A 26,844-nucleotide genomic window follows, 5' to 3' on the forward strand; every position below is an offset into this window, starting at 1 on the left:
TCACAACAACCTAGAGCCTTTGGAGTCCAGGAGAATTGTTGTTGGATCATATAACAGTCTGGTGGATCATTTTTAGATCTTTGAGGAAAATTCATACTAGTGTTCAGAGTGGCTAGCTTAACTAAATCCTCATCAATATTCTAAGTGTTCCCCTTTCCTCTCCAATTTGACTGGATAACTCTCCAGTTGGCCACTAGAGGACTCCAGAGGCTGCTAGGTGCCCTTCCTGAGCTGGTTATAAATGTCAGTATCCTAGCCCAGTGTCTCCATGGTCAAACAGTCTGTCGTTGATTAGAACCACAGACGGAAATCCACAAGTGTAGTCTTCTGGGAAGTACTAGGAAAGTAATAGTTAAAAATGTTTCTGCAAAGTACTGGAACGATTGATATTTTTTGTGCTTTATTCCAAGTTTAATATTTTTTTAAAAGAATGTAATTTTGTAAGTCACTCTAAACATAAACCATAAACATTTAGTGCTTTCTCCAATCAACATAGATTTATATAAAAACATATTGTAAACTCATTAAGCCTGAATATATGTTTTCTCTCCTCCCAATAGACAGTTTTGTGCTTGGTTGTTCATGAGATGATATAAAGTATTAAAATGCTATTGTTGTTGTGTTTTAAGGGAATCCGAGCCCGCATTTTGGAAACTCTGGTCATGCTGCTGCTGCTTGCGTTGCTGATTCTTGGGATAGTGTGGGTGGCTTCCGCCCTGATTGACAGTGATGCTGCCAGTATGGAGTCTTTATATGGTACCTGATTATTGTTTTAGCTAGTTCCTATGATGGGCTTCTGAGCTTGGGATACGGTTATATCTGTTTTGTTTTGTTTGAGACAAGATTTCTCAGTATAACAGCTTTTGCTGTCCTGTAACTTGCTTTGTAGACCAGGCTGGCCTCAAACTCAAAGGAGGTTGGCCTGCCTCTGCCTCTGGAGTGCTGAGATTAAAGGTGTATGCCACCATGCCCAGCATGTTTTAAAAACTTTAAAATAATTCTTTGTGTGGTTAATTTTCTGTTAACTTACAGAATTTAGATGTCTTTAGCGATACTTAAACAAAGCAGTGAATATTATTCATTTGTTCAAAATACTAAGCAGTTTTCTATATATTTTTGATTAATTGGTTTTTGTTCTTAAAATTTCATGGAGCATTTTCTCCCTTTGAAACAGATTTCTCAAAAGGGTTATTTATTATTTTCTTACTTTAGATCTTTTTATTCTGTAATTTAGAAATTAGACTCCCTACTACACCTAAATAGGCAATTACAATGTTTATCTCAGACTACTACTTATTAAGATAAAACAGACTATTTTAATGTGCCATACTTTGACTTACTAAAATGCTCTGATATTTTCACAGATCTCTGGGAATTCTACCTGCCCTATTTGTATTCTTGCATTTCACTGATGGGATGCTTGCTGCTTCTCTGTAAGTACTCCTCATGGTGACACTGACAGGAAAGTGAGCTTGGCTTGGACCCTGGAAAAGTGTACTAGTTTCCTAATGAAAGCCCTTAATGATGGAGGCTGGTTTTTGAGTTGGCCCCTTTTTTTACTGTTCTAAATGGATTTTAATAAACAGAACCGTGAAATAATTGGGTGCTTTGTTCACTAAGGAAAGCCTTTTACACTGGGCTGAAGACACACAAGCATACACACATCCACACATGTACCACAGAACTCCTGACACTATCCATGTCCCCTCCCAGCCCCCACCGTGTGCTCATTCTTTACATCCTCTTCTAGTCCAAGCATAACACTGGGTTACTTTAAATGGCAGGAATACAATTCTGTTTGATGAATTTGTGGTTTTTATTTTCAGATCTGCTTGGTTTCACTGAAGGCACCACACTCTGTTTCAGGGACAGTTTAAGTTGTCAAATGTCGTTCAGAGGACTTGGGACTGTGGCTGTCACTTTTACAGTCACTTGGCTCTCAGTCCCCACAGCTGAAGCAGTGTGTGTGCTTTCTCTGGATCTGCTGATTTTAAGCAGAGAGTGTTCCTTCCGTAGGATCTTGGCCATTATAGCCACTGTTTGTTATCACAGTCCCTGTGGTATACCTGCCCTCACGCGGCCTGGGCTTTCCACTGGGGGAGTCGAAGGGCCTCTGACAAAGTACCTGGAGAAGCTCATCTCCTTAGGCTGCTTTGCCTGGCTTTGCATACTGAGGACCTCTTTCTCACCAGTCACCTCATTTCTACAGTGTGTACCCCAGTTGGCCTGTCCCGTATGTTCACAGTGATGGGCCAGTTGCTGGTGAAGCCTGCGGTAAGTATTTTATTTGTATTTGCTAAATACTTATGCTTGTATTTTTGGTTATGTAAAAATATTTAAAAAGCTGAGGACAGTATTTTCCTTGGTTTATTCATATTTTTTTAATGTTTTAAAATTAAGTTTTTAATCGTTGGAAAGAAAGTCTGTTTTTCCTTTTTAAAATACTAAGTACATGCACTTAAGTAAAGTTTGCATAGAAAATCTCAAGACAGATTTTTCAGGCACCTGTAAGTATCTGTGTGTTCACTGCTCTGCATCCAACTGTGATGGTATCTGTTTCAAAGTCAATCACATAGCTGACTGGGATATGGATGCCTCTGATTCTAGGATAGGAGAGGCTTGGGGATTGTGAGTTCATGGCTATTTGGGACACAGCTGTCTACAGCTAAAACAAATAAATCAACCAGATGCCCTAAACACACATAAAACAGAGACAGATGCAAAATTGCTCGTATCTATGGTTTCATTTATAGATCGGTTTCTGAAAATATGTACATTGTGTTTGGATTATATTTTACCTCTTAGAAATGTTATATATTTATTTTAAAATGACTTTTAGTGGGTAGTAATATCTGTTCCTGTCTTTTGGGTCTGTGAACTATTTCTACAGATAATAACTTCTTAGCTATGCCTAGAAGATCTGTCATTTAAGTTACTCCCCTGACTCCTCACTGCCTACAAACTCAGCCTCAGATATCTACATGTTTGGGCTCCCAGCGTTATGTGTTGCCCACTCTTCCTCCTTCACAGACTGTCATAACAGTGTGAAGTTGCCTTGCTGCGTGCACAGCGTCTGCCTGTCCCTTTTGGGCTTGCTCTGTCTGCACTGCTGCTTACCTGCCACAGCTCCAGCAGGCTCTTGGAGGGACGTTCAGACACCATTGTGGTCACCATTGCATGCCTTCTCTACAGTTACTGGTGTTAATGGCTTGTACCTGACCAGAGTTACCTGCTGAGCCATTTTGACCATGTGTCTGTCCTCCCTTTGTGGTGATTTCATTATGGGGACATACTGAGACAATATGGTAGATGCTCTTTCAGTAAACTCATTGTTTTATTTTGAAAGTTACATTCTCTCATTCAGTTCCCTCTAAAAGAGGTTTTGTGATACTAGATTTGTTTAGTTTTCTCTATTTCTCTGTTTTTTTTTTTTTTTTTCCTTTCTGTCGACAAGTTTTCAATTTCCGTTCATGGTCTAAGGCCTTGTTATTACTCTGCCCTGTGCTCCGGACCTTCTCTGTCAGCTGCACCTCATCTACAGATGGCACTTAGAGGATAGGAAGCCATTATAATCTAAGTGCTGTTGACTTAGTACATCGCTGCCAGCCCCACCTCATTTATAAAGCAACACATTTCTGAGTCACTTGTCCCCCATGTTGCCTTATTAACAACACTTCCACAACTTTACTTGTCTTTACTCTTTTCTTTTACCTAACATCCAGTAACAGTGGTTAGTTACTGAGTAATTATTCACCTGCCCCATACTGGTTCTAAGTGCTGTATGTGACATTCAGTTTCATTTCATCTTTTTTTTTTTTTTTTTTTTTTTTATTAACTTGAGTATTTCTTATATACATTTCGAATGTTATTCCCTTTCCCGGTTTCCGGGCAAACATCCCCCTCCCCCTCCCCTTCCTTATGGGTGTTCCCCTCCCAACCCTCCCCCCATTGCCACCCTCCCCCCATAGACTAGTTCACTGGGGGTTCAGTCTTAGCAGGACCCAGGGCTTCCCCTTCCACTGGTGCTCTTACTAGGATATTCATTGCTACATATGGGGTCAGAGTCCAGGGTCAGTCCATGTATAGTCTTTAGGTAGTGGCTTAGTCCCTGGAAGCTCTGGTTGCTTGGCATTGTTGTACTTTTGGGGTCTCGAGCCCCTTCAAGCTCTTCCAGTTCTTTCTCTGATTTCTTCAACAGGGGACCTATTCTCAGTTCAGTGGTTTGCTGCTGGCATTCGCCTCTGTATTTGCTGTATTCTGGCTGTGTCTCTCAGGAGCGATCTACATCCGGCTCCTGTCGGTCTGCACTTCTTTGCTTCATCCATCTTGTCTAATTGGGTGGCTGTATATGTATGGGCCACATGTGGGGCAGGCTCTGAATGGGTGTTCCTTCAGTCTCTGTTTTAATCTTTGCCTCTCCCTTCCCTGCCAAGGGTATTCTTTTTCCTCATTTAAAGAAGGAGTGAAGCATTCACATTTTGATCATCCGTCTTGAGTTTCGTTTGTTCTAGGGATCTAGGGTAATTCAAGCATTTGGGCTAATAGCCACTTATCAATGAGTGCATACCATGTATGTCTTTCTGTGATTGGGTTAGCTCACTCAGGATGATGTTTTCCAGTTCCAACCATTTGCCTACGAATTTCATAAACTCGTTGTTTTTGATAGCTGAGTAATATTCCATTGTGTAGATGTACCACATTTTCTGTATCCATTCCTCTGTTGAAGGGCATCTGGGTTCTTTCCATTTTCTGGCTACTATAAATAAGGCTGCGAAGAACATAGTGGAGCACGTGTCTTTTTTATATGTTGAGGCATCTTTTGGGTATATGCCCAAGAGAGGTATAGCTGGATCCTCAGGCAGTTCAGTGTCCAATTTTCTGAGGAACCTCCAGACTGATTTCCAGAATGGTTTTACCAGTCTGCAATCCCACCAACAATGGAGGAGTGTTCCTCTTTCTCCACATCCTCGCCAGCATCTGCTGTCACCTGAGTTTTTGATCTTAGCCATTCTCACTGGTGTGAGGTGAAATCTCAGGGTTGTTTTGATTTGCATTTCCCTTATGACTAAAGATGTTGAACATTTCTTTAGGTGTTTCTCAGCCATACGGCATTCCTCAGCTGTGAATTCTTTGTTTAGCTCTGAACCCCATTTTTTAATAGAGTTATTTGTTTCCCTGCGGTCTAACTTCTTGAGTTCTTTGTATATTTTGGATATAAGGCCTCTATCTGTTGTAGGATTGGTAAAGATCTTTTCCCAATCTGTTGGTTGCCGTTTTGTCCTAACCACAGTGTCCTTTGCCTTACAGAAGCTTTGCAGTTTTATGAGATCCCATTTGTCGATTCTTGATCTTAGAGCATAAGCCATTGGTGTTTTGTTCAGGAAATTTTTTCCAGTGCCCATGTGTTCCAGATGCTTCCCTAGTTTTTCTTCTATTAGTTTGAGTGTGTCTGGTTTGATGTGGAGGTCCTTGATCCACTTGGACTTAAGCTTTGTACAGGGTGATAAGCATGGATCGATCTGCATTCTTCTACATGTTGCCCTCCAGTTGAACCAGCACCATTTGCTGAAAATGCTATCTTTTTTCCATTGGATGGTTTTGGCTCCTTTGTCAAAAATCAAGTGACCATAGGTGTGTGGGTTCATTTCTGGGTCTTCAATTCTATTCCATTGGTCTATCTGTCTGTCTCTGTACCAATACCATGCAGTTTTTATCACTATTGCTCTGTAATACTGCTTGAGTTCAGGGATAGTGATTCCCCCTGAAGTCCTTTTATTGTTGAGGATAGCTTTAGCTATCCTGGGTTTTTTGTTATTCCAGATGAATTTGCAAATTGTTCTGTCTAACTCTTTGAAGAATTGGATTGGTATTTTGATGGGGATTGCATTGAATCTGTAGATTGCTTTTGGTAAAATGGCCATTTTTACTATATTAATCCTGCCAATCCATGAGCATGGGAGATCTTTCCATCTTCTGAGGTCTTCTTCAATTTCTTTCCTCAGTGTCTTGAAGTTCTTATTGTACAGATCTTTTACTTGCTTGGTTAAAGTCACACCGAGGTACTTTATATTATTTGGGTCTATTATGAAGGGTGTCGTTTCCCTAATTTCTTTCTCGGCTTGTTTCTCTTTTGTATAGAGGAAGGCAACTGATTAATTTGAGTTAATTTTATACCCAGCCACTTTGCTGAAGTTGTTTATCAGCTTTAGTAGTTCTCTGGTGGAACTTTTGGGATCACTTAAATATACTATCATGTCATCTGCAAATAGTGATATTTTGACCTCTTCTTTTCCGATCTGTATCCCCTTGATCTCCTTTTGTTGTCTGATTGCTCTGGCTAGAACTTCAAGAACTATATTGAATAAGTAGGGAGAGAGTGGGCAGCCTTGTCTAGTCCCTGATTTTAGTGGGATTGCTTCAAGTTTCTCTCCATTTAGTTTAATGTTAGCAACTGGTTTGCTGTATATGGCTTTTACTATGTTTGGGTATGGGCCTTGAATTCCTATTCTTTCCAGGACTTTTATCATGAAGGGGTGTTGAATTTTGTCAAATGCTTTCTCAGCATCTAATGAAATGATCATGTGGTTCTGTTCTTTCAGTTTGTTTATATAATGGATCACGTTGATGGTTTTCCGTATATTAAACCATCCCTGCATGCCTGGGATGAAGCCTACTTGATCATGGTGGATGATTGTTTTGATGTGCTCTTGAATTCGGTTTGCCAGAATTTTATTGAGTATTTTTGCGTCGATATTCATAAGGGAAATTGGTCTGAAGTTCTCTTTCTTTGTTGTGTCTTTGTGTGGTTTAGGTATAAGAGTAACTGTGGCTTCGTAGAAGGAATTCGGTAGTGCTCCATCTGTTTCAATTTTGTGGAATAGTTTGGATAATATTGGTATGAGGTCTTCTATGAAGGTTTGATAGAATTCTGCACTAAACCCGTCTGGACCTGGGCTCTTTTTGGTTGGGAGACCTTTAATGACTGCTTCTATTTCCTTAGGAGTTATGGGGTTGTTTAACTGGTTTATCTGTTCCTGATTTAACTTCGATACCTGGTATCTGTCTAGGAAATTGTCCATTTCCTGAAGATTTTCAAATTTTGTTGAATATAGGTTTTTATAGTAAGATCTGATGATTTTTTGAATTTCCTCTGAATCTGTAGTTATGTCTCCCTTTTCATTTCTGATTTTGTTAATTTGGACACACTCTCTGTGTCCTCTCGTTAGTCTGGCTAAGGGTTTATCTATCTTGTTGATTTTCTCAAAGAACCAACTTTTGGTTCTGTTGATTCTTTCTGTGGTCCTTTTTGTTTCTACTTGGTTGATTTCAGCTCTGAGTTTGATTATTTCCTGCCTTCTACTCCTCCTGGGTGTATTTGCTTCTTTTTGTTCTAGAGCTTTTAGGTGTGCTGTCAAGCTGCTGACATATGCTCTTTCCTCTTTCTTTCTGCAGGCACTCAGCGCTATGAGTTTTCCTCTTAGCACAGCTTTCATTGTGTCCCATAAGTTTGGGTATGTTGTATCTTCATTTTCATTAAATTCTAAAAAGTTTTTAATTTCTTTCTTTATTTCTTCCTTGACCAGGTTATCATTGAGTAGAGCATTGTTCAATTTCCACGTATATGTGAGCATTCTTCCCTTACTGTTATTGAAGACCAGTTTTAGGCCGTGGTGGTCCGATAGCACGCATGGGATTATTTCTATCTTTCTGTACCTGTTGAGGCCCGTTTTTTGACCAATTATATGGTCAGTTTTGGAGAAAGTACCATGAGGAGCTGAGAAGAAGGTATATCCTTTTGCTTTAGGATAGAATGTTCTATAAATATCCGTTAAGTCCATTTGGCTCATGACTTCTCTTAGTCTGTCGACATCACTGTTTAATTTCTGTTTCCATGATCTGTCCATTGATGAGAGTGGGGTGTTGAAATCTCCCACTATTATTGTGTGAGGTGCAATGTGTGTTTTGAGCTTTAGTAAGGTTTCTTTTACGTATGTAGGTGCCCTTGTATTTGGGGCATAGATATTTAGGATTGAGAGTTCATCTTGGTGGATTTTTCCTTTGATGAATATGAAGTGTCCTTCCTTATCTTTTTTGATGACTTTTAGTTGGAAATTGATTTTATTTGATATTAGAATGGCTACTCCAGCTTGCTTCTTCTGACCATTTGCTTGGAAAGTTGTTTTCCAGCCTTTCACTCTGAGGTAGTGTCTGTCTTTGTCTCTGAGGTGTGTTTCCTGTAGGCAGCAGAATGCAGGGTCCTCGTTGCGTATCCAGTTTGTTAATCTATGTCTTTTTATTGGGGAGTTGAGGCCATTGATATTGAGAGATATTAAGGAATAGTGATTATTGTTTCCCTTTATATTCATATTTGGATGTGAGGTTATGTTTGTGTGCTTTCATTCTCTTTGTTTTGTTGCCAAGACGATTAGTTTCTTGCTTCTTCTAGGGTATAGCTTGCCTCCTTATGTTGGGCTTTACCATTTATTATCCTTTGTAGTGCTGGATTTGTAGAAAGATATTGTATAAATTTGGTTTTGTCATGGAATATCTTGGTTTCTCCATCAATGTTAATTGAGAGTTTTGCTGGATACAGTAACCTGGGCTGGCATTTGTGTTCTCTTAGGGTCTGTATGACATCAGTCCAGGATCTTCTGGCCTTCATAGTTTCTGGCGAGAAGTCTGGTGTGATTCTGATAGGTCTCCCTTTATATGTTACTTGACCTTTTTCCCTTACTGCTTTTAATATTCTTTCTTTATTTTGTGCGTTTGGTGTTTTGACAATTATGTGACGGGAGGTGTTTCTTTTCTGGTCCAATCTATTTGGAGTTCTGTAGGCTTCTTGTATGCCTATGGGTATCTCGTTTTTTAGGTTAGGGAAGTTTTCTTCTATGATTTTGTTGAAGATATTTACTGGTCCTTTGAGCTGGGAGTCTTCACTCTCTTCTATGCCTATTATCCTTAGGTTTGATCTTCTCATTGAGTCCTGGATTTCCTGTATGTTTTGGACCAGTAGCTTTTTCCGCTTTACATTATCTTTGACAGTTGAGTCAATGATTTCTATGGAATCTTCTGCTCCTGAGATTCTCTCTTCCATCTCTTGTATTCTGTTGGTGAAGCTTGTATCTACAGCTCCTTGTCTCTTCTTTTAGTTTTCTATATCCAGGGTTGTTTCCATGTGTTCTTTCTTGATTGCTTCTATTTCCATTTTTAATTCCTTCAACTGTTTGATTGTGTTTTCCTGGAATTCTTTCAGGGATTTTTGTGTCTCCTCTCTATGGGCTTCTACTTGTTTATTTATGTTTTCCTGGAATTCTTTCAGGGATTTTTGCGATTCTTTCAGGCATTTTTGCGATTCCTCTCTGTAGGCTTCTACTTGTTCTCTAAGGGAGTTCTTCATGTCTTTCTTGAAGTCCTCCAGCATCATGATCAAAAATGATTTTGGAACTAGATCTTGCTTTTCTGGTGTGTTTGGATATTCCATGTTTGTTTTGATGGGAGAATTGGGCTCCGATGGTGCCTTGTAGTCTTGGTTTCTGTTGCTTGGGTTCCTGCGCTTGCCTCTCGCCATCAGATTATCTCTAGTGTTACTTTGTTCTGCTATTTCTGACAGTGGCTAGACTGTCCTATAAGCCTGTGTGTCAGGAGTGCTGTAGACCTGTTTTCCTCTCTTTCAGTCAGTTATGGGGACAGAGTGTTCTGCTTTCCGGCGTGTAGTTTTTCCTCTCTACAGGTCTTCAGCTGTTCCTGTGGGCCTGTGTCTTGAGTTCACCAGGCAGCTTTCTTGCAGCACAAAATTTGGTCTTACCTGTGGTCCCGAGGCTCAAGTTCGCTCGTGGGGTGCTGCCCACGGGCTCTCTGCAGCGGCAGCAACCAGGAAGACCTGTGCCGCCCCTTCCGGGAGCTTCAGTGCCTCATTTCATCTTGTTGACAAGTCACGTGGGTGTTGGGTGATGGTAGTCTGATTTTCTAGGTACGCAATTGGCTCTGGTCCAGGGAGTCTGAGTAGCTGGACACAGAGCCAAGTAAATGTAAGTTTGAATCCCGAACCCAGCATCCAGACCACTATCTTCTAGTCCTTTATGAGTTCCAGACAAGCAATTTCCTTTGCATGAACTTGCCTCCTCTCTACCTCTGTGTTTGCACATGGCTTTCTCTGCCTAAAGTGTCTGCTCTCCTCTTATAGTTTTGGCTATCATCAGATGTGGTATTATAGCCACCAGAAACATAGACTGAATGTTCTTTCTCCTCAGTTAGAAGTACTTTTTCCCTCTGACTTTTGCTGACTTTAAGCCTCAGTTTTGACATTTATTTTAACCTCAAAGTTACTGTGTGGAATTCTTGGTTGCTGTCTCCATGGGTGCCCATGACTGAATTCCTGTTAGTCCACCATAGGAATGAGCCAAGACCCTGAAGGCACTTGGAATTTCTCCATGAAGCTTTTGCTTCTTAGGGTAGGAAGTGCTGGGATACTCAGAGGCACATGGCACACCTCTGAGATCCTGTAGTCACTCAGCTATGGTTAGCATTATCAGTCATTTACTCTCAAAAAGGAAATCCAATTTAATTCAAATAGTGGGAAGTGATAGAAAACAACAAGAGTTCTTGTTCCCACCCCCAAGAGTCACAATTTTGAGTTGCACTCCATTGGTTATCCAGTTGATCTCATCATAGACCACGCCCACTGATGACCTCATGATTTCTAGCATGTGGTGTTTCTCAGCCTTAGTAAGGTCTCTTGAGAGGTTTCCTTCCCCTTCCTCCCCTCATGTGATGGTCATCCTGTGTCATTGTTTATTATCTACTTCTGCTTATTTATTTTGTTTTTATTGTTCTATTACTCCCACTGTGGATCTAGTTGCACCTCTATTTGGTAGAAGCTTCATGTCAGGTGAAGGGATGGTAGAAACTTGTGAAAGGATGAAAGCTGTGGATTGCTTTATGAATGTTTTCAGATGGGGACCACATAATTTTAGAGCAACTTGTCAAGTTGGCAGGTACACAGAAGTAGTTATACCATCCTTACTTTTCTCTAGTAACTCTGCCCATCTTATTGCTTTCCTGGAATCAGTAACTTGGGCTTGAGTGAGAGAGAGAGAGCACTGCTGTTAACTTTCATACTTCCTTCAGTGCCAGGAGTCTTTTCATAGGACAGTAGGTTAATAAGTCCAGAACTGAATAGACGTTTTAGGTTTTACCAGCTTTGAGACAGTAGAGACACTATCCCACCAGATGGTGATTGATGAGAGCTTTTCCCTGCAGTTGAGTGTCTATAAACACGATACTTCTTTAGGGCTATGTCTTGAGTGGATTTTATGGCCTGAGCTTCCAGTACCTATGGAAGTACTTAACTGTATCTAGTTTAAAAAACCAAACCGAACCGAACTGAACCAAAAACAGGATGTCCTGTGCATCTCTGATACAGTTTATGGGGTTTTTGTTTTGTTTTATTTTTATTGTTTTTTGTTTTAATTTTAAGACAGGGTCCCAGTGTGTATTCTTGCTGGTCTAGGACTTGCCATGGAGATGACGCTAGTCTACACATGGCTGCGAGTTGGCTTGTGCCTGATGAGAAGCCAGCATAGGCCTTTGAAAAAGCAACCAGTGCTCATAACCACTGAGCCATCTCTCCAGCCTCTACCTTACAGATTTTTGACTTAGAAAGTAGGTTTAAAAAAAACACACAGGAGACAAATATACTAGATGGTTTCTTCCTTTTAGCTCTAAAATAATAGCTTGTGCATAAAGATATATATGCTGTGTGTCTCTCTGTTTAAAATTCATGCCCCTGTTAGCCCCTGAGAATGCTACAAAGTGTAATCCCTTAAGCCTTAAAATATCCAATTTAGATGCATGTTATATCAAGTTTTGAAGAATTTGGTTAGTACTAAAATAGAAAAACATAAATGTATTAAAAATAAAGATTGTAAAATATACTCAAATTTTCATGAATTAGATTTTAATTTTAGGGTCTTAGTTATTTGAGTCAATACAACATATGGTCCTAAAAATGATAGGTTGGAGAGCCCGAGGTGTCATAAACATGAGTGTGTCACACTGTGTTATTGAGTGGTTTATTTTTCAATTTAGATTCTTGAAGACCTGGATGAACAAATTTATATGATTACTCTAGAAGAAGAAGCGCTCCAGAGAAGACTGCACGGTATGTGTGTCACATAGTTAGATTACACGGTATGTGTGTTACATAGTTAGATCAGGTAGAAAGCTTCTTTGATTCAACAGAGACAGACAATTGAAGAATGGAAATATAACCCTCTCTAAGGCTTGTAAGTGACAAAGGACCTTCCTGACACAGGGAGCCTGTGAAAATTAGAGGCAGGTGGGCCAGGGCCAGAGGACTAGTGTCCTTGGAGGTAGTGGCCCCTGGGGTCCTCAGACTTCTACAGTATCTCCTTGGACATCTGCAGTCCAAAGGTCTGCACACTGCCCCAGTGACCTGGGCCTGCTTGTTTTCTTCCTGCCGAGAGTTGAAGGTCCTCGGGAACAGTGTCGGATCAGGTGACTTTTATACCAGACTTGGTAAGCCTTGGTAAGTCCTTCACCATTGGACCTATTCTACTTGTCAAATTGCCTTTGAAATTATTTTAGGGAAACTCTTTTATAGAGTGTTGCCATGTTTGTCCACTGTGGACTATTTCAGATAGAAACTAATAGGCTGAATTATTTATTATATAAATGATTCTAAGACCAAGTTGACATTTGACTGTATTAAGATTGTAAGCTTTTGTTGCTTATTGGTTAACATCCATAGAGTAGAAGAAGCAAGAAGAAAAGAACATTTGGTGGTTTGCTGTTTTAAACTTTAAACAAGTATTTGTTACATATGAGTATTTTGGCTGCATGTGTGTCTGTGTCCTGTAACACAGTGCCCATGGATGACAGAAGAAGCCATATGATTTCTTGGAACTAGAGATAGAGACGGTGTGAGCTGTTATTTGGGTGCTAAGAATCAAACCTGGGTCCTCTGGAAGAGCAAGCCGTGCTTTGAACCACTGAGCTATCTCTCCCACCCCAATGATTTGCTAATTTTAGGAAAAAGTAGAAGTATGTCTTTAGTAAGTTAAACCTCTTAGGGATTTTATTATATATGGTATAATGTTAAATGCATTTTGCTGTTGCAAGTATTTTATATTTTAAATTATAACCAAAAGTATGTTTTACCCTTGCTCTGGGAAGAATTGTAAAACAGCAAGAGCATTAGACTCTAAAGATATGGTCATGCTGCTGGTGTGTGGAATTGATGGTGGCATTTTACTAATGGTGCATTAGTGTGTGGGCTGTGGGGTATTATTACAGGCAGCTTTGGGGCATGTGTTTTCTCTAGTGCATCCTTTCAGTGCTCTAGACGGACCCTATAATTGACTGGTGGTAAGAAGGACTTTGCTGTGGGGCTAGGACTTGTTTCACCTTGAAGGTAGCATGGCATGTTGTAGCCAGCTCTCTGTACTGGCATGGAATTCCCATGTCTTTTTAAATGTCTTAGTATAACTGAAACATGGAATGCCTCACTGGCTTCTCCAGTGTTCTCTGATACTTGAAAGTGCTGCTGTGTAAAGTGTTGAGTGGTTTTGTTCTTTTTCATAAGCCATGTTAATGAAATAGTAAAGCTGTGTTTGGGTATAGGGTCAGTGCCCTAAGGAAGCCATCCTGTTCTCAGCCTGTCCACTTTCTAAACACCAGCCCTGGTTTTGCATTCGATGTGGTGCAGATGAATTAAGACTATTTCAAGATGATACACTAGTTGACTGATGGAGAAGAAAGACTAAAAATGAAAAAGTCTTAGTGTCCAAACACATAAGAGAGTAGGAGGGATCCACAGAGTTCTACACAGAGATCTGAGTTCCATGCAATCCTGGCAGAACTCTACCCCTTGTGTTCCTCCCATAACCTCCTTCAAATGCTGCCTGGAGGTTCAAGGAAAAGGGTGTACTTAGCCCTCATTCTCTGACTGGTGAGCACAGATGAGTCCAGTGTTTGGACTCCTGACTCTATGTTTCTAAGTATCTTATTGCCGTCTAGGATTTCTTGTTCCCTGGCTCCTGTAATCAATCCACTTGTGACTTCTACACCTTCAGTCTCCTTTGTGCTCTCTTCACTGCCGTGTGTCCCTAGTGCCTAGTACCTCACAGCTTAGCTCTACTCTGGGGGAGTGTGCAGCACTGTTGAACTCTTTCCTACGTGCAGTCAGTCAGTCAGTCCTTTCTCCTGGAGTCCTGCTCACTCCTCTTCTCTTCTCTAACACTTTGACCTCTTGTAGTCCTGCCATTTCTGCTAGCAGGCCGTTCCAGCTTCTCCTGGATAGTAGCTCCTTGTTCCCTAGAACTCTCTTTTCTGATGACTCTTTCTGATCTATGATTTTTCTATGCTTGTTATTATAGCCTTTCCAGTGTTTTGGGAAGTGTCATGGACTTCTGTTATGGTGTTCTATCTGTCTGTAACATCTTGGTCTTGTGCTCTGCAGTGATCTGATGCCTTACACTCAGGCATCTACACTCCTAGCTAACCTTCCTGTTTCTTCAACTCTTTTCTTATCATTTCCCACTTTCTGCAGTCCTTCAACAGAGATGCAGCATGCCACTCTCTCAGTAGCCTTCACCCTCATATATACAGTCTTATAGCTGAACTTTTTTTGCTCAAGCCACATTGACTGGTAGATTAGAAATGGAGCCTGCTTTGTTCTGGGGCTGTGCCATATTTGGTGAAGCCCAAGCCTTGGCTGCTTTTCCTAATTTGTGCTTATTCCTTATTATCTGGCTGCTCTTCCTACTAATATGTTACCTTTCCTTAAGTTTTACTTTAAAGTCTTTGGATGATTTTTCTTTTTAAATTACTTCTTTTGCCTTTTGACATTATGATTCTTTTCCTCTTTTCTTTCCTTACTCCAAACCCTCCCATATTACCCCCCCTTGCTCTTTCAAATTCATGGCTATTTTTCATTAATTGCTGTTACATACATGTGTATATATACATATATTCATAAATACAACCTATTCAGACCATATGATGTCACTTATATGTATGTTTTCAGGGCTGATGGTTTGGTGTTGGATTAACCAGTCAGCCTGCTTTTCTCTGGGGAGGACTGTTTTTCTCTGGGGAGGACTGTTCTTCCACTCTCAGCACGACTTAGTTGTGTTACAGGACATTTGATCACACTGAATCCTGAGATTGTATTATTCACTGAGAAAGACAACTTTTCTAGTTTTGGTGTGGCTCAGTCTTTAGCACACACTTTTAATCCCCCTGGCTATAATATAGATACAACCTTATTGTACAGTTTTAATTCTAAACAATGAAGGTAAAGTTAGTTTGTAGAAGGCAGCACCATGCTTGAAAGGATGTCTAATTGAGTAGCAGACAAAGTGACTAATCAGAGAAAGATTTGACAGAATAGGATTTTCTCAATTCTCACCAGAAGAGACAGGAAAAGGAAGCTACTTAAGAGAGCAGCACAGAGAGGGAAGGAGGCAGTTTTGCTGGGACAGTTATACAGAGACTCATTGGCTAGAGAGAACAAGCTAGACACAGATGAAGGCCGAATGAGCCAGAGAATGAGAAGGAGCCAGAAGATTAGAGCATATTGCCAAAGTTAGTCAGAGGCCAAGAGAGAGAAGCCAGCGTGAGTCACTCAGCTTGGACAGGAGCTTGAGCTAGAACAGCTGTGTTGAACCAGGCACTGTGAGACCAGAAGGAACTAGAAAGATGTGGTGAGCTTATTCAGCAGTAAATCTCAGAGGGTGAAAGCATTCTAGGCGTAGATAAGTTTGTTTAGGAGGCTAGAAGCTTTCAGGACCAGTCCTAGGTTAGCAGTTAGCCTGGGAGGTGACAATCACACATGAGAATAAATGTTACTTTTACATAGCTACCTATAGTTCTTTGTGTAGAGTTTTGTGGTGAGTTGAGGCTTATGGAACAATAAGTAAAAACAAGGAAATTTAAGCCACCTCCTAGTCTGTAGGCAGGGGTAGGGCCTGGGAGAGTGGGACAGCAAAAGCCCCTGGGCCTACTACAGGGTTTGAAAACCTCAAACTCCACCTGCAGTGACACACTGTCTTCAACAAGGATACACTTCCTAAGCCTTCTGATTTTTTAAAAATAGTTCCAGTCACTGGTGGCCAAGAATTCAAATATATTAGCCTATAGGGAGCATTCTTATTCAAGCCACCACATTCCTATTCACAGTAGTCTCAAAGGAGATAAAATTCCTATGAATAAACCTTACCAAGGTAATAAAGGACCTTGACAATGAAAAATTTAAACCTTTGAAGAAAAAGATAAAGACACTAGAAAAATTGAACAACATCCCATGCTCATAGATTGGTAGAATTAATATTGTGAAAATGACTATTTTTACTTAAAGCTATTTATAGATTCAATGCAATCCCAGTCAAAATCACCATCTCATTCTTCACAGAAATAAAAATAACTGTCTTATAATTCATATGGAATCGCAAAAGACCTGGGGCAGTCAGAACAATACTGAACAGAAGAGGTCAGTGCTGGAGGGAACACCATTCCAGATGTAAGACCAATAACACAGCTGTAGTAATACAAACAATATGGTACTGTCACAGAAATAGACCAACGGAACAAAATCTAAGATCCAAACATGAGTACATGTAACCTCAGCCATTTAATATTTGGTAAAGATGTCAAAAAGATAAGCTGGAGAAATGAAAGCATCTTCAATAAATGGTGCTGGGAAAACTGGATGTCCACCACCGAGAAGAGCTATATCTGCCATCTTGTACTAACTCCAAGTGGAGTCAAGGACTAAATTTGAAACTGGAAACGTTGAAGCTGCTAGAAGAAAACCCAGGAAATACCATACATCATATAGGTGTAGGAAAGGACTTCCTGTATAGGATTGCATTTGCCAAAGAATTACCGCCAACAATTGATAAGTGGAACTTCCTTAAGTTAAATAGCTTCTGCACACCTAAAGAAGCAATCAGGTGTACATGTAAAGAAGAAGTCCATAGAGTGGGAGAGAAACGTTGCCAACTATAGATCTGACAGAGGATTAATATTGAGAATTTAATATGTAAAAACCCCTCTCAAAAAGAGAGTCAAAGCACACCTAAAATCTCTAAAACAAAAAGAAGCAAACACACCCAGGAGGAGTAGCAGGCAGGAAATAATCACACAGAGCTGAAATCAAACAAGTAGAAACAAAAAAGACCATACAAAGAATCAACAGAACCAAAAGCTGGTTCTTTGAGAAAATCAACAAGATAGATAAACCCTTAGCCAGACTTACCAGAGGACACAGAGAGTGTGTCCAAATTAACAAAATCAGAAATGAGAAGGGAGACATAACAACAGAATCAGAGGAAATTCAAAAAATCATCAGATCTTACTATAAAAGCCTATATTCAACAGAACTTGAAAATCTGCAGGAAATGGACAATTTCCTAGACAGATACCAGGTACCAAAGTTAAATCAGGAACAGATAAACCAGTTAAACAACCCCATAACTCCTAAGGAAATAGAAGCAGTCATTAAAGGTCTCCCAATCAAAAAGAGCCCAGGTCCAGACGGGTTTAGTGCAGAATTCTATCAAACCTTCATAGAAGACCTCATACCAATATTATCCAAACTATTCCACAAAATTGAAACAGACAAGCACTACCGAATTTCTTCTATGAAGCCACAATTACTCTTATACCTAAACCACACAAAGACACAACAAAGAAAGAGAACTTCAGACCAATTTTCCTTATGAATATTGACGCAATAAAATTCTGGCAAACCTAATCCAAGAGTACATCAAAGCAATCATCCACCATGATCAAGTAGGCTTCATCCCAGGCATGCAGGGATGGTTTAATATACGGAAAACCATCAACGTGATCCATTATATAAACAAACTGAAAGAACAGAACCACATGATCATTTCATTAGATGCTGAGAAAGCATTTGACAAAATTCAACACCCCTTCATGATAAAAGTCCTGGAAAGAATAGGAATTCAAGGCCCATACCTGAACATAGTAAAAGCCATATACAGCAAACCAGTTGCTAACATTAAACTAAATGGAGAGAAACTTGAAGCAATCCCACTAAAATCAGGGACTAGACAAGGCTGCCCACTCTCTCCCTACTTATTCAATATAGTTCTTGAAGTTCTAGCTAGAGCAATCAGACAACAAAAGGAAATCAAGGGGATACAGATCGGAAAAGAAGAAGTCAAAATATCACTATTTCCAGATGATATGATAGTATATTTAAGTGATCCCAAAGAGTTCCACCAGAGAACTACTAAACCTGATAAAGACCTTCAGCAATGTGGCTGGTTGTAAAATTAACTCAAATAAATCAGTAGCCTTCCTCTACACAAAAGAGAAACAAGCTGAGGAAGAAATTAGGGAAATGACACCCTTCATAATAGTCCCAAATGATATAAAGTACCTCAGTGTGACTTTAACCAAGCAAGTGAAAGATCTGTATAAGAACTTCAAGCCTCTGAAGAAAGAAATTGAAGAAGACCTCAGAAGATGGAAAGATCTCCCATGCTCATGGATTGGCAGGATTAATATAGTTAAAAATGGCCATTTTACCAAAAGTGATCTACAGATTCAATGCAATCCCCATCAAAATTCCAATCCATTTCTTCAGAGAGTTAGAACAATTTGTACATTATCTGGAATAACAAAAAAACAAGGCTAGCTAAAACTATTCTCAACAATGAAAGAACTTTCAGGGGAATCACTATCTCTGAACTCAAGCAGTATTACAGAGCAATAGTGATAAAAAAACTGCATGGTATTGGTACAGAGACAGGCAGGTAGACCAGTGGAATAGAATTGAAGACCCAGAAATGAACCCACACAGCGATGGTCACTTGATTTTTGACAAAGGAGCCAAAACCATCCAGTTGAGAAAAGATAGCATTTTCAGCAAATGGTGCTGGTTCAACTGGAGGTCAGTATGTAGAAGAAGGAAGATTAATCCATTCTTATCACCCTGTACAATGCTTAAGTCCAAGTGGATCAAGGACTTCCACATCAAACCAGATACACTCAAACTAAGAAGAAAAAGTGGGGAAGAATCTCGAACATATGGGCACTGGAGAAAATTTCCTGAAGAAAACAATAGTGGCTTATGCTCTAAGATCAAGAATCGACAAATGGGATCTCATAAAACTGCAAAGTTTCTATAAGTCAAAGGACACTGTGGTTAGGAGAAAACGGCAACCAACAGATTGGGAAAAGATCTTTACCAATCCTACAACTGATAGAGGGCTTATATCCAAAATATACAAAGAACTCACGAAGTTAGACTGCAGATAGACAAATAACCCTATTAAAAAATGGGGTTCAGAGCTAAACAAAGAATTCACAGCTGAGGAATGCCGAATGGCTGAGAAACACCTAAAGAAATGTTCAACATCTTTAGTCATAAGGGAAATGCAAATCAAAACAACCCTGAGATTCCCCCTCACACCAGTCATAATGGCTAAGATCAAAAACTCAGGTGACAGCAGATGATGGCAAGGATGTGGAGAAAGAGGAACACTCCTCCATTGTTGGGATTGCAGACTGGTACAACCATTCTGGAAATCAGTCTGGGGGTTCCTCAGAAAATTAGACATTGTACTACCCGAGGACCCAGCTATACCTCTCTTGGGCATATACCCAAAAGATGCCCCAACATATAAGAAAGACACGTGCTCCACTATGTTCATCGCAGCCTTATTTATAATTGCCCGAAGCTGGAAAGAACCCAGATGTCCCTAGTCTGGGATATGGGCCATATGCCTTTGAATTCAACCTCCACCTGTAGAACAGATCACCCTGTCCTCTGTTAGGTCCTCTGCCTTGACCCTGACATAGCATGAGACCCAACTTGAAGGCTGATGCTGATGCGTCAGTGAGGTACTAGAGGCTGGGAAAGGAGGCCTGAGAAAAGAAGAGATGATGCTCAGAGGTACAAAGTCTTAGAGAAGGAGTGCTGTGAGCTAGTGGACTGCGGGAAGAACACAGCTAATAATGAGGACAAATGCTGGCAAAGATGCAGGGATAGGGGAACACTTGGTCACTGCTGGGAGAGTACAAACTGCTGCTGCCACTATAGGAGTCAGAGGGGATCTTCCTCAAAAAGATGGAGGTATGTCTGCCACAAGATCAGGCTCTGTGTCTTTGTATAGAGCTACTTGCTGATTAGTGTTCACTGCTCCTCTATTCACAATAACCAGGAAATAGAAACTTCTAGATGTCCTCAACCGATACATTTACACAATGTATAAATGTGTGATACATTTACACAATGGTAAGTTGTTTAGTTAAGTGGATTTATGACATTTACAGATAATAAATAGATCTGGAAACAGTCATTAACCCAGATTCAGAAAGATAAATATCACATTTTCTCTCATTTATGGATGTTCAAGATTCATAAATGAGAGAAAGTATGTGATGCACACATACCCATACATAAGTTTTAATGGGACTACCCTGTAATAGCACCACAATTCTCCTCCTAAATACCTTGGGCTGACAAAACCACAGTGCCAGGTTGCATTCCCACTTTGTGAGTTGTTGGCTGGTGACGTTCCGGAGACCCTAAACATTACAGACAGTGTTTTTGGTTACCCTTCCAAACTTGACAGAAAGGTCCAATTGCTGAAGATTCTACATACATGCATAAATTAGGCTGGTTCAAATCTGGACGTTTCATTCCTACTGGCTAGTTTTCATAGTGCAGGAAGATGCTATTGCAAGCTACTGGGGAAGAAAAGTAATCATGTATTACCCAACTGTGAACACTGGGAGCTACAGTAGCAACTGGCCTGACAAACCATGTATATGATATGAAAATAGGTTTGCCTCTTTGTTCTAGGTCTTGGCCTCAATGCTCCTCCTGCAGGACTTGCCATATTTGTGAGTGCAGCAAGTATTGGTCCTTCGTCCTCAAGCACCTCTGCTGCACACTGCCTCCCTCTACTGCACACTGCCTCCCTCTACTGCACACTGCCTCCCTCTACTGCACACTGCCTCCCTCTGCTGCACACTGCCTCCTCCTACTGCACACTGCCTCCCTCTACTGCATACTGCCTCCCTCTACTGCACACTGCCTCCCTCTGCTGCACACTGCCTCCCTCTACTGCACACTGCCTCCCTCTACTGCACACTGCCTCCCTCTACTGCACACTGCCTCCCTCAGCTGCACACTGCCTCCCTCAGCTGCACACTGCCTCCCTCAGCTGCACACTGCCTCCCTCAGCTGCACACTGCCTCCCTCAGCTGCACACTGCCTCCCTCTACTGGACACTGCCTCCCTCTACTGCACACTGCCTACCTCTACCGCACACTGCCTCCCTCAGCTGCTTTATTTCTCTACAGTCCTTCCCCTCTGTGATATGCCTGTCTCTCCACATGGGCAGGGAGCCTCATAAGTGTGCTCTACTGGGCCAGGTACAGGCTAGATATATGGAATATATGTATCCCAAGGTTGTTCCTTGCATCAGTGGGTAGATAAGAAACAAACGAAACCAAGGTAGAGCATTAAGAAGGCAGGCTTGGGAAGTGAAACTCAGTGAGAGGAGAAAACAGAATCCTGGTGAACATGTTTAGTGAGGGTGACACTGAGGCACAGTAAATAGCTGAGGTTGGGCAGGTGGAAATAAGGGGTTTTCCCCACTGTTGTACCCAAACAGTCTGAGCAACCAGAACTGTTTACTCCCAGGACCCTGCAGGGAGGACCCATTACAGTAATCAAGTAGAAAATCATTTATAGCTTCTTCCAGTGTTAAGAGAATGCATATATCATTAACATACTTAAATGTTTAAGTAATGCAGCTGCATTAATTGAAATAATTAGATTTTGTGTGTGTATAGCCCATGGCTGTACTGGATAACTTTAGAAGTTCCATAATGAATAGAAATTATTTTTTGTTGTTTGAGTTCAAAACATTTACAGTTCTTTTAAGGTAATTTATTTTAAACTATTATAGTCTTTGAACTATAATTCAATTCTGTTAAGTACTATTTTCATCTTTGTGATAAAAATTTGTATATCAGTTTTAGAGGGGGTGGCAGTTTCTTTATTCTAAGTTTGTTTTTTAATACTGGAGATTGAACACTGGGCCCTCTTTGTACGTGTTAGCCAGGCGCTCTACCACTGAGCCCTCTCCAGCTTCGTGAGCCTAATCTTTTTTTTTTTTTAAAAACCCTTCTTATTGAAACTTACATTAACTCTTTATTATTAGAGCACAGAAGACGTAGCAGTTTTTTCTAGGTTTTAATATCTTTGGGCTGAAAAATAAAGGGACTGAAAAAAATAAGACGTGTCTGTGCAGCCTCTTCCTGGACCTCGGCGGTCTCGTCAGCTTCTGTGTCATTGTCAATATTTGAGTCTTGCTACTTAGAAGTAGAGTTTCAGGGTTTCGTGAAGATACTGAAACTTGGGATGTATCTGTGGCTGCTTTGTCATAGTGGTTTCTGTTAGGCATCTCCTTGTGTTACTGGCAAGACTGCAGGCAGTTAGGATATTGCTTATCTAATGTCATTCATTTATGACCAACACAAAACGTTTTTAATCACTGAATAAAGAATGCCTCTTTGAATAGGGATATAAACACCATATGTCGAGTACGATAGTAGGCTATGTGCATAGATTACTGTATTTGTTTGCCTACACATAAAATATATATTTATATACCTGTAGGGAAATATTTTGGACTTCAACTCTGGGATTCTATGCAAAGTGTTTAGGCATAGTCAGACAGCCTAGATCTGATACGGAAAAGCATTGGTAAATACAGGGATGGAACTGACAGAAGCTATAATTTCTTTGGCTTTTTGGTCCCTTTGAGTCACTTTCATAATAATAAAATGTAGTTCAAACAAATTTTTTGCTGCAAGAGTGACTGTGGGAAATATAAACCAAAATGTCAGTGAGTAGGGCAGCTTTGGGAAACAAAGCAGAAGAGAATGGATCATTTGTCATGCATAATACATGAAATTAGTAGGAGAAGTTGTATTATAAAACTCACATTCTAAAATTTGGAATGTGAATTCCAGACAATGTCAGCTCCCTTTAAACCACAGTCTGTGTGAGTGATAGGGTTACTATATTTGATGGCAGCATCAAATATGAAGGGTAAAGGGTGGTCTTAACATCTGGTCTAATTTAAGATCTATAGTGCTTGTGTCTAAAATAGAAAAGGACCAAAGCATTTTTCCATTGTATCTAAAATTATATAATATTCTTAAAGCTGGTTGTCTTAATATTTTTGCTCTTGCTTGCAATTATTAGTTGTGGAAGTAGGTTTGCATATCCACCGTTTTATTTATTTTTTTGATGTTAGAAGTCCTGTAACACCAAGTTCATAGTAATAGTCATGAGACATCAGAAGCCAAAAGAGACAATAATGTTAATAGTATAGAGATGGTGTGTGTGTGTGTGTGTGTGTGTGTGTGTGTGTGTGTGTGTGTGTGTGTGTGTCCGTGCATGCATGCCTGTCTCTTCGACAGACAGCCTGTGTTAATACACAAACAACAGATCTACTGGAGACTTGAAAATGAGACTTCAGCTTCTGGGTGCCTCAAACACATGTGGTTTCTCTGGGGACAATCCTTTTGCTCAGTAAACCCTAAGGTGCTTTGGGCTTGAATAATTATTTTTTTGTTACTTGAAGTAATTATCAAAACTTGAAAAATCTCCCATTCTTGGAGATGGGATTGCTGGAAAAATTTAAAATTGTAAGCAGTTAAAATTTTACAGTTACTTGAATCATATTTTTTAATCTACCTTTTTGATCAAATGCTAAATGAAAAATAAATAAATCTGTTTATACTGGAAATTGCTAATTTGAATAATATTCACAGAATACTAAATTTAGTACCCTGATTTATTTAAGGTACAGAATTGTTGTGGGGATAATTTTATTGCCTCAATCTATTTTAATACACATGCCTACGTTGAAATGTATGTTTGTTTTAAAATTGTATATTTTAAGTTAAATAATATTTTTAAGTTAAATAATATTTTAAAATTTTAAGTTAAATAATATTTTAAGTTAAATAATAATAATGCCCTTGAACATCTTATGTGATCATATATTGAGACTGTTTTGTCCATTGGGTAGGCTTAGTTATTGAAGAAGTGCTGGAGTTTGGGAAATTTTTCTTATCTTGTGAGCAAAATATTTTCAGCAGCACACCAGTTTTTCAGCTTAAGAATAAAGCTGGGAAGAATGCCTTCAGCTATCAGTTTTCCTGAATCCAAAGACATGGGTGGGGCAGGATCAAAAATACTCATTTGATCAAAGTTATTGGCTCTGAAGGTATTCTTACCTGTGTAAGGAAGATGAAAGGTGTTGTTTTTATTGTATGCTAGTAACAGTGTAATTTTGAACTAATTGGTGTTGGACTGCCAATCATCTGGGGGGAATGCAAATAGATACTCTTACAATTTCCTTTGAGGTAGTGAAATCTTATGTCGGGGCTGGGAGAAAAAAAGAATAATACTGTTAAATTGACCTTAAGTGAGCTGCTTTGTGGTTTTCTTGGAGAATCCCTTTTTATTTTTTAGGACTTGTCCAAACAGGTTTTTGTCTACGATTTGACTTATTGACTAGACAATGCTGACACTGAACATTTTAGGTTTGTTTTGAAATAAAATAATGATAATATAGTTTTTAGGATGTTTTCATTTTTTTGTGCAGCTTAAATTTATATAATAGTCGAGCGTTTGTTTACACTGTGTCATAAGTCCTCATACTGGCCATTGTTGACTTTTGGTCATGTATAATGAAAGATTCTGTCCATCAAAGCTTGCTCTTTGCTTAGGTATTAATATATTAGCATGTAATAAAGGAAGAGAAGTCACTTGTGGTGACTTTTTGGAGGATTGTAGGAATGTGTTCTTGATTTTCATGTGGAAGATAGCATCACCTCTTGTATATTGGGAATTGGGGCACCTAAAATAAATAACACATTTCAGAAACGTGACTTCAGGGGATTGGAGAGATGGCTTACTGATTGCTGTACCAGAGGACCTGGGTTTAATTCCCAGCATACACACAACAGTTTACAACCATCCGTAACTCCAGTTATAGGGAGTCTGACACCCTCTTCTGGCCTCTGAGGGCACTGCATGCATGGTCCACAGACATACATTTAGGGAACACACCATAGACATACAATAAAAATGTCAAAATGTCACTTCAGTTATTTTTCTTTGAAGAAACATGCATTCAATGTTCTAGACATCTGTATTAGGTCTTGTAGACATACATATGCTGCTACTCTCATCACTTAATTTCAAACTGACACCAGAAATGCATTCTCTTCCAAAGTTCAGAATAGTTATTAATTTCTCTCCACATTTCAAAATGATTCCTGGAAGTAAAATATCACTGTTGGATATTTTATACTTTGATTTAAAGATATTTAGCAATCTTAAAATCCTGTGCTGTCTCCTGCAAGTCGTCTTTCCCTTGGAGATGCCCACTAGCTTTGCAACCTAATTGCTTCCTTTTTGCTTTGGTTGCCAGAAACTGAAAACTAAATTTGTAGTCAAACTGTAGTAGTTTTGGGTCACAGTGCTTGAGTATCTGTGTGCTCAATATAGCCCTACTCTTATAAAAATAAAAGTTGAATATTTATGAATAAAATAATGAAGCCCTGGAGACAGCATAGAACTTTCAGCCAACAGGTGGCACTAGATCTCTATTTCTAGTGATGTGAGGAAATAAGGAGGCACACATAGGAAACTTAGGATCTAGGGTCTTAAAAAAGAAGGCATTTGAATTTCCACAGAGGCTCATAAAAACTAATGTGGCTCAGTACTCCTTTGCATCTTTGCTTGAGAATGATCACTGTTTGCCTCTACTAGTCAGTTTAGCCTTCTTCTGATTTAATTCTTTTGGCTTCTTGCTTTTTAATCCCAAAGACCAAGAGTTAATAAACTTCCAGCTATATAGGGAGCACCCTCTGCCCTAAATAGGTATGAAGGAAGCAACAGTGAAGACAGAAAACAGAAGGAGGGGTACTTATTTAGGTCATTGAAGAAGAGGATCACTTGGCAAGTGAGACTTAATAGTTAATTGGAGAGGCAGGAAAGAATTTGTACAAGACAGGATTTGTTCCTAACCTCCAAATGTAACAAGATGTGCCAAGAAGATGTATGAGAAAAGGAAACAAAACTCTCTAGAACTTTAAAAAAGAAGAAAGTAAAAAATGATGATCTAAAGATCCCCATTTCTAATCCCCAAAACCTGTGAATGTGACTTTCACTTTGCAGATAAGATCAGAGTAAAGGTCTGGATAATCATAGGCATGCAGAGTATCTGGTGGGCTCAGTGTAAGCCTGCAGGAGGATGGCCAAAGAATGGAAAGGACAGTTAAAGCCCAAGTGGGAGTGATTTGAGGGAAGTTCTTAGAACCAAGAAATGCAGGTAGCCTTGAGGTGCTAGGAAAGACAAAGTGTGGCTCTCCCCTAGCAGGCCCTAGGGACAGTCTTGCTGACACCTTAATGGTAGGACTGTAGACATCAAGGACTATAAGACAATAAATTGATGCTATTTTGGGTCTTAAACTTTATGGTAATTTGGTCTAGCACCATTAGGAAATTAATATAGTCTTTCAGAAAAATTAATCACCTGGCAGATTGTGGTGTGAATCACAGACAAGAATATAGGAGAAAATCATTAATGAAATAATAACTATGGACTACAGAGGTAAGGTACTAATGTAAGCACAGATCTAGATGGGAAGAAAGTAAGTGACAAAAGACAGTCAAGTAAATAACAGGAAAAGTTCATCAGGCTGAGACTTGAGTGCAGAGTCAAAGCCATAGAGGCTCACAGGAGACATTGC

At 39.8% G+C, this 26,844-nt stretch overlaps 1 protein-coding gene across 5 annotated transcripts in view; it reads left to right on the forward strand.

Moving 5' to 3' along the window:
• Lmbr1 (limb development membrane protein 1) overlaps positions 1-26,844 on the forward strand; it is a 170,702-nt gene that overhangs the window by 96,329 nt on the left and 47,529 nt on the right. For 4 of the 5 annotated variants that reach the window (XR_010065654.1, XR_010065655.1, NM_001191858.2 and 1 more), the window contains 4 exons: positions 630-756; positions 1,365-1,433; positions 2,210-2,274; positions 12,088-12,160. Coding sequence is in view for 3 of the 5 variants with exons in the window: in NM_001191858.2 (NP_001178787.1) it covers positions 630-756; positions 1,365-1,433; positions 2,210-2,274; positions 12,088-12,160 (334 nt within the window). In the remaining 2 variants the exon portion in view is untranslated. The remainder of the gene's footprint in view (positions 1-629; positions 757-1,364; positions 1,434-2,209; positions 2,275-12,087; positions 12,161-26,844) is intronic. The other variant, XM_063286221.1, reaches the window with a different exon arrangement.

Source organism: Rattus norvegicus, chromosome 4, assembly GCF_036323735.1.
Source record: "Rattus norvegicus strain BN/NHsdMcwi chromosome 4, GRCr8, whole genome shotgun sequence".
Taxonomy (NCBI): domain Eukaryota; kingdom Metazoa; phylum Chordata; class Mammalia; order Rodentia; family Muridae; genus Rattus; species Rattus norvegicus.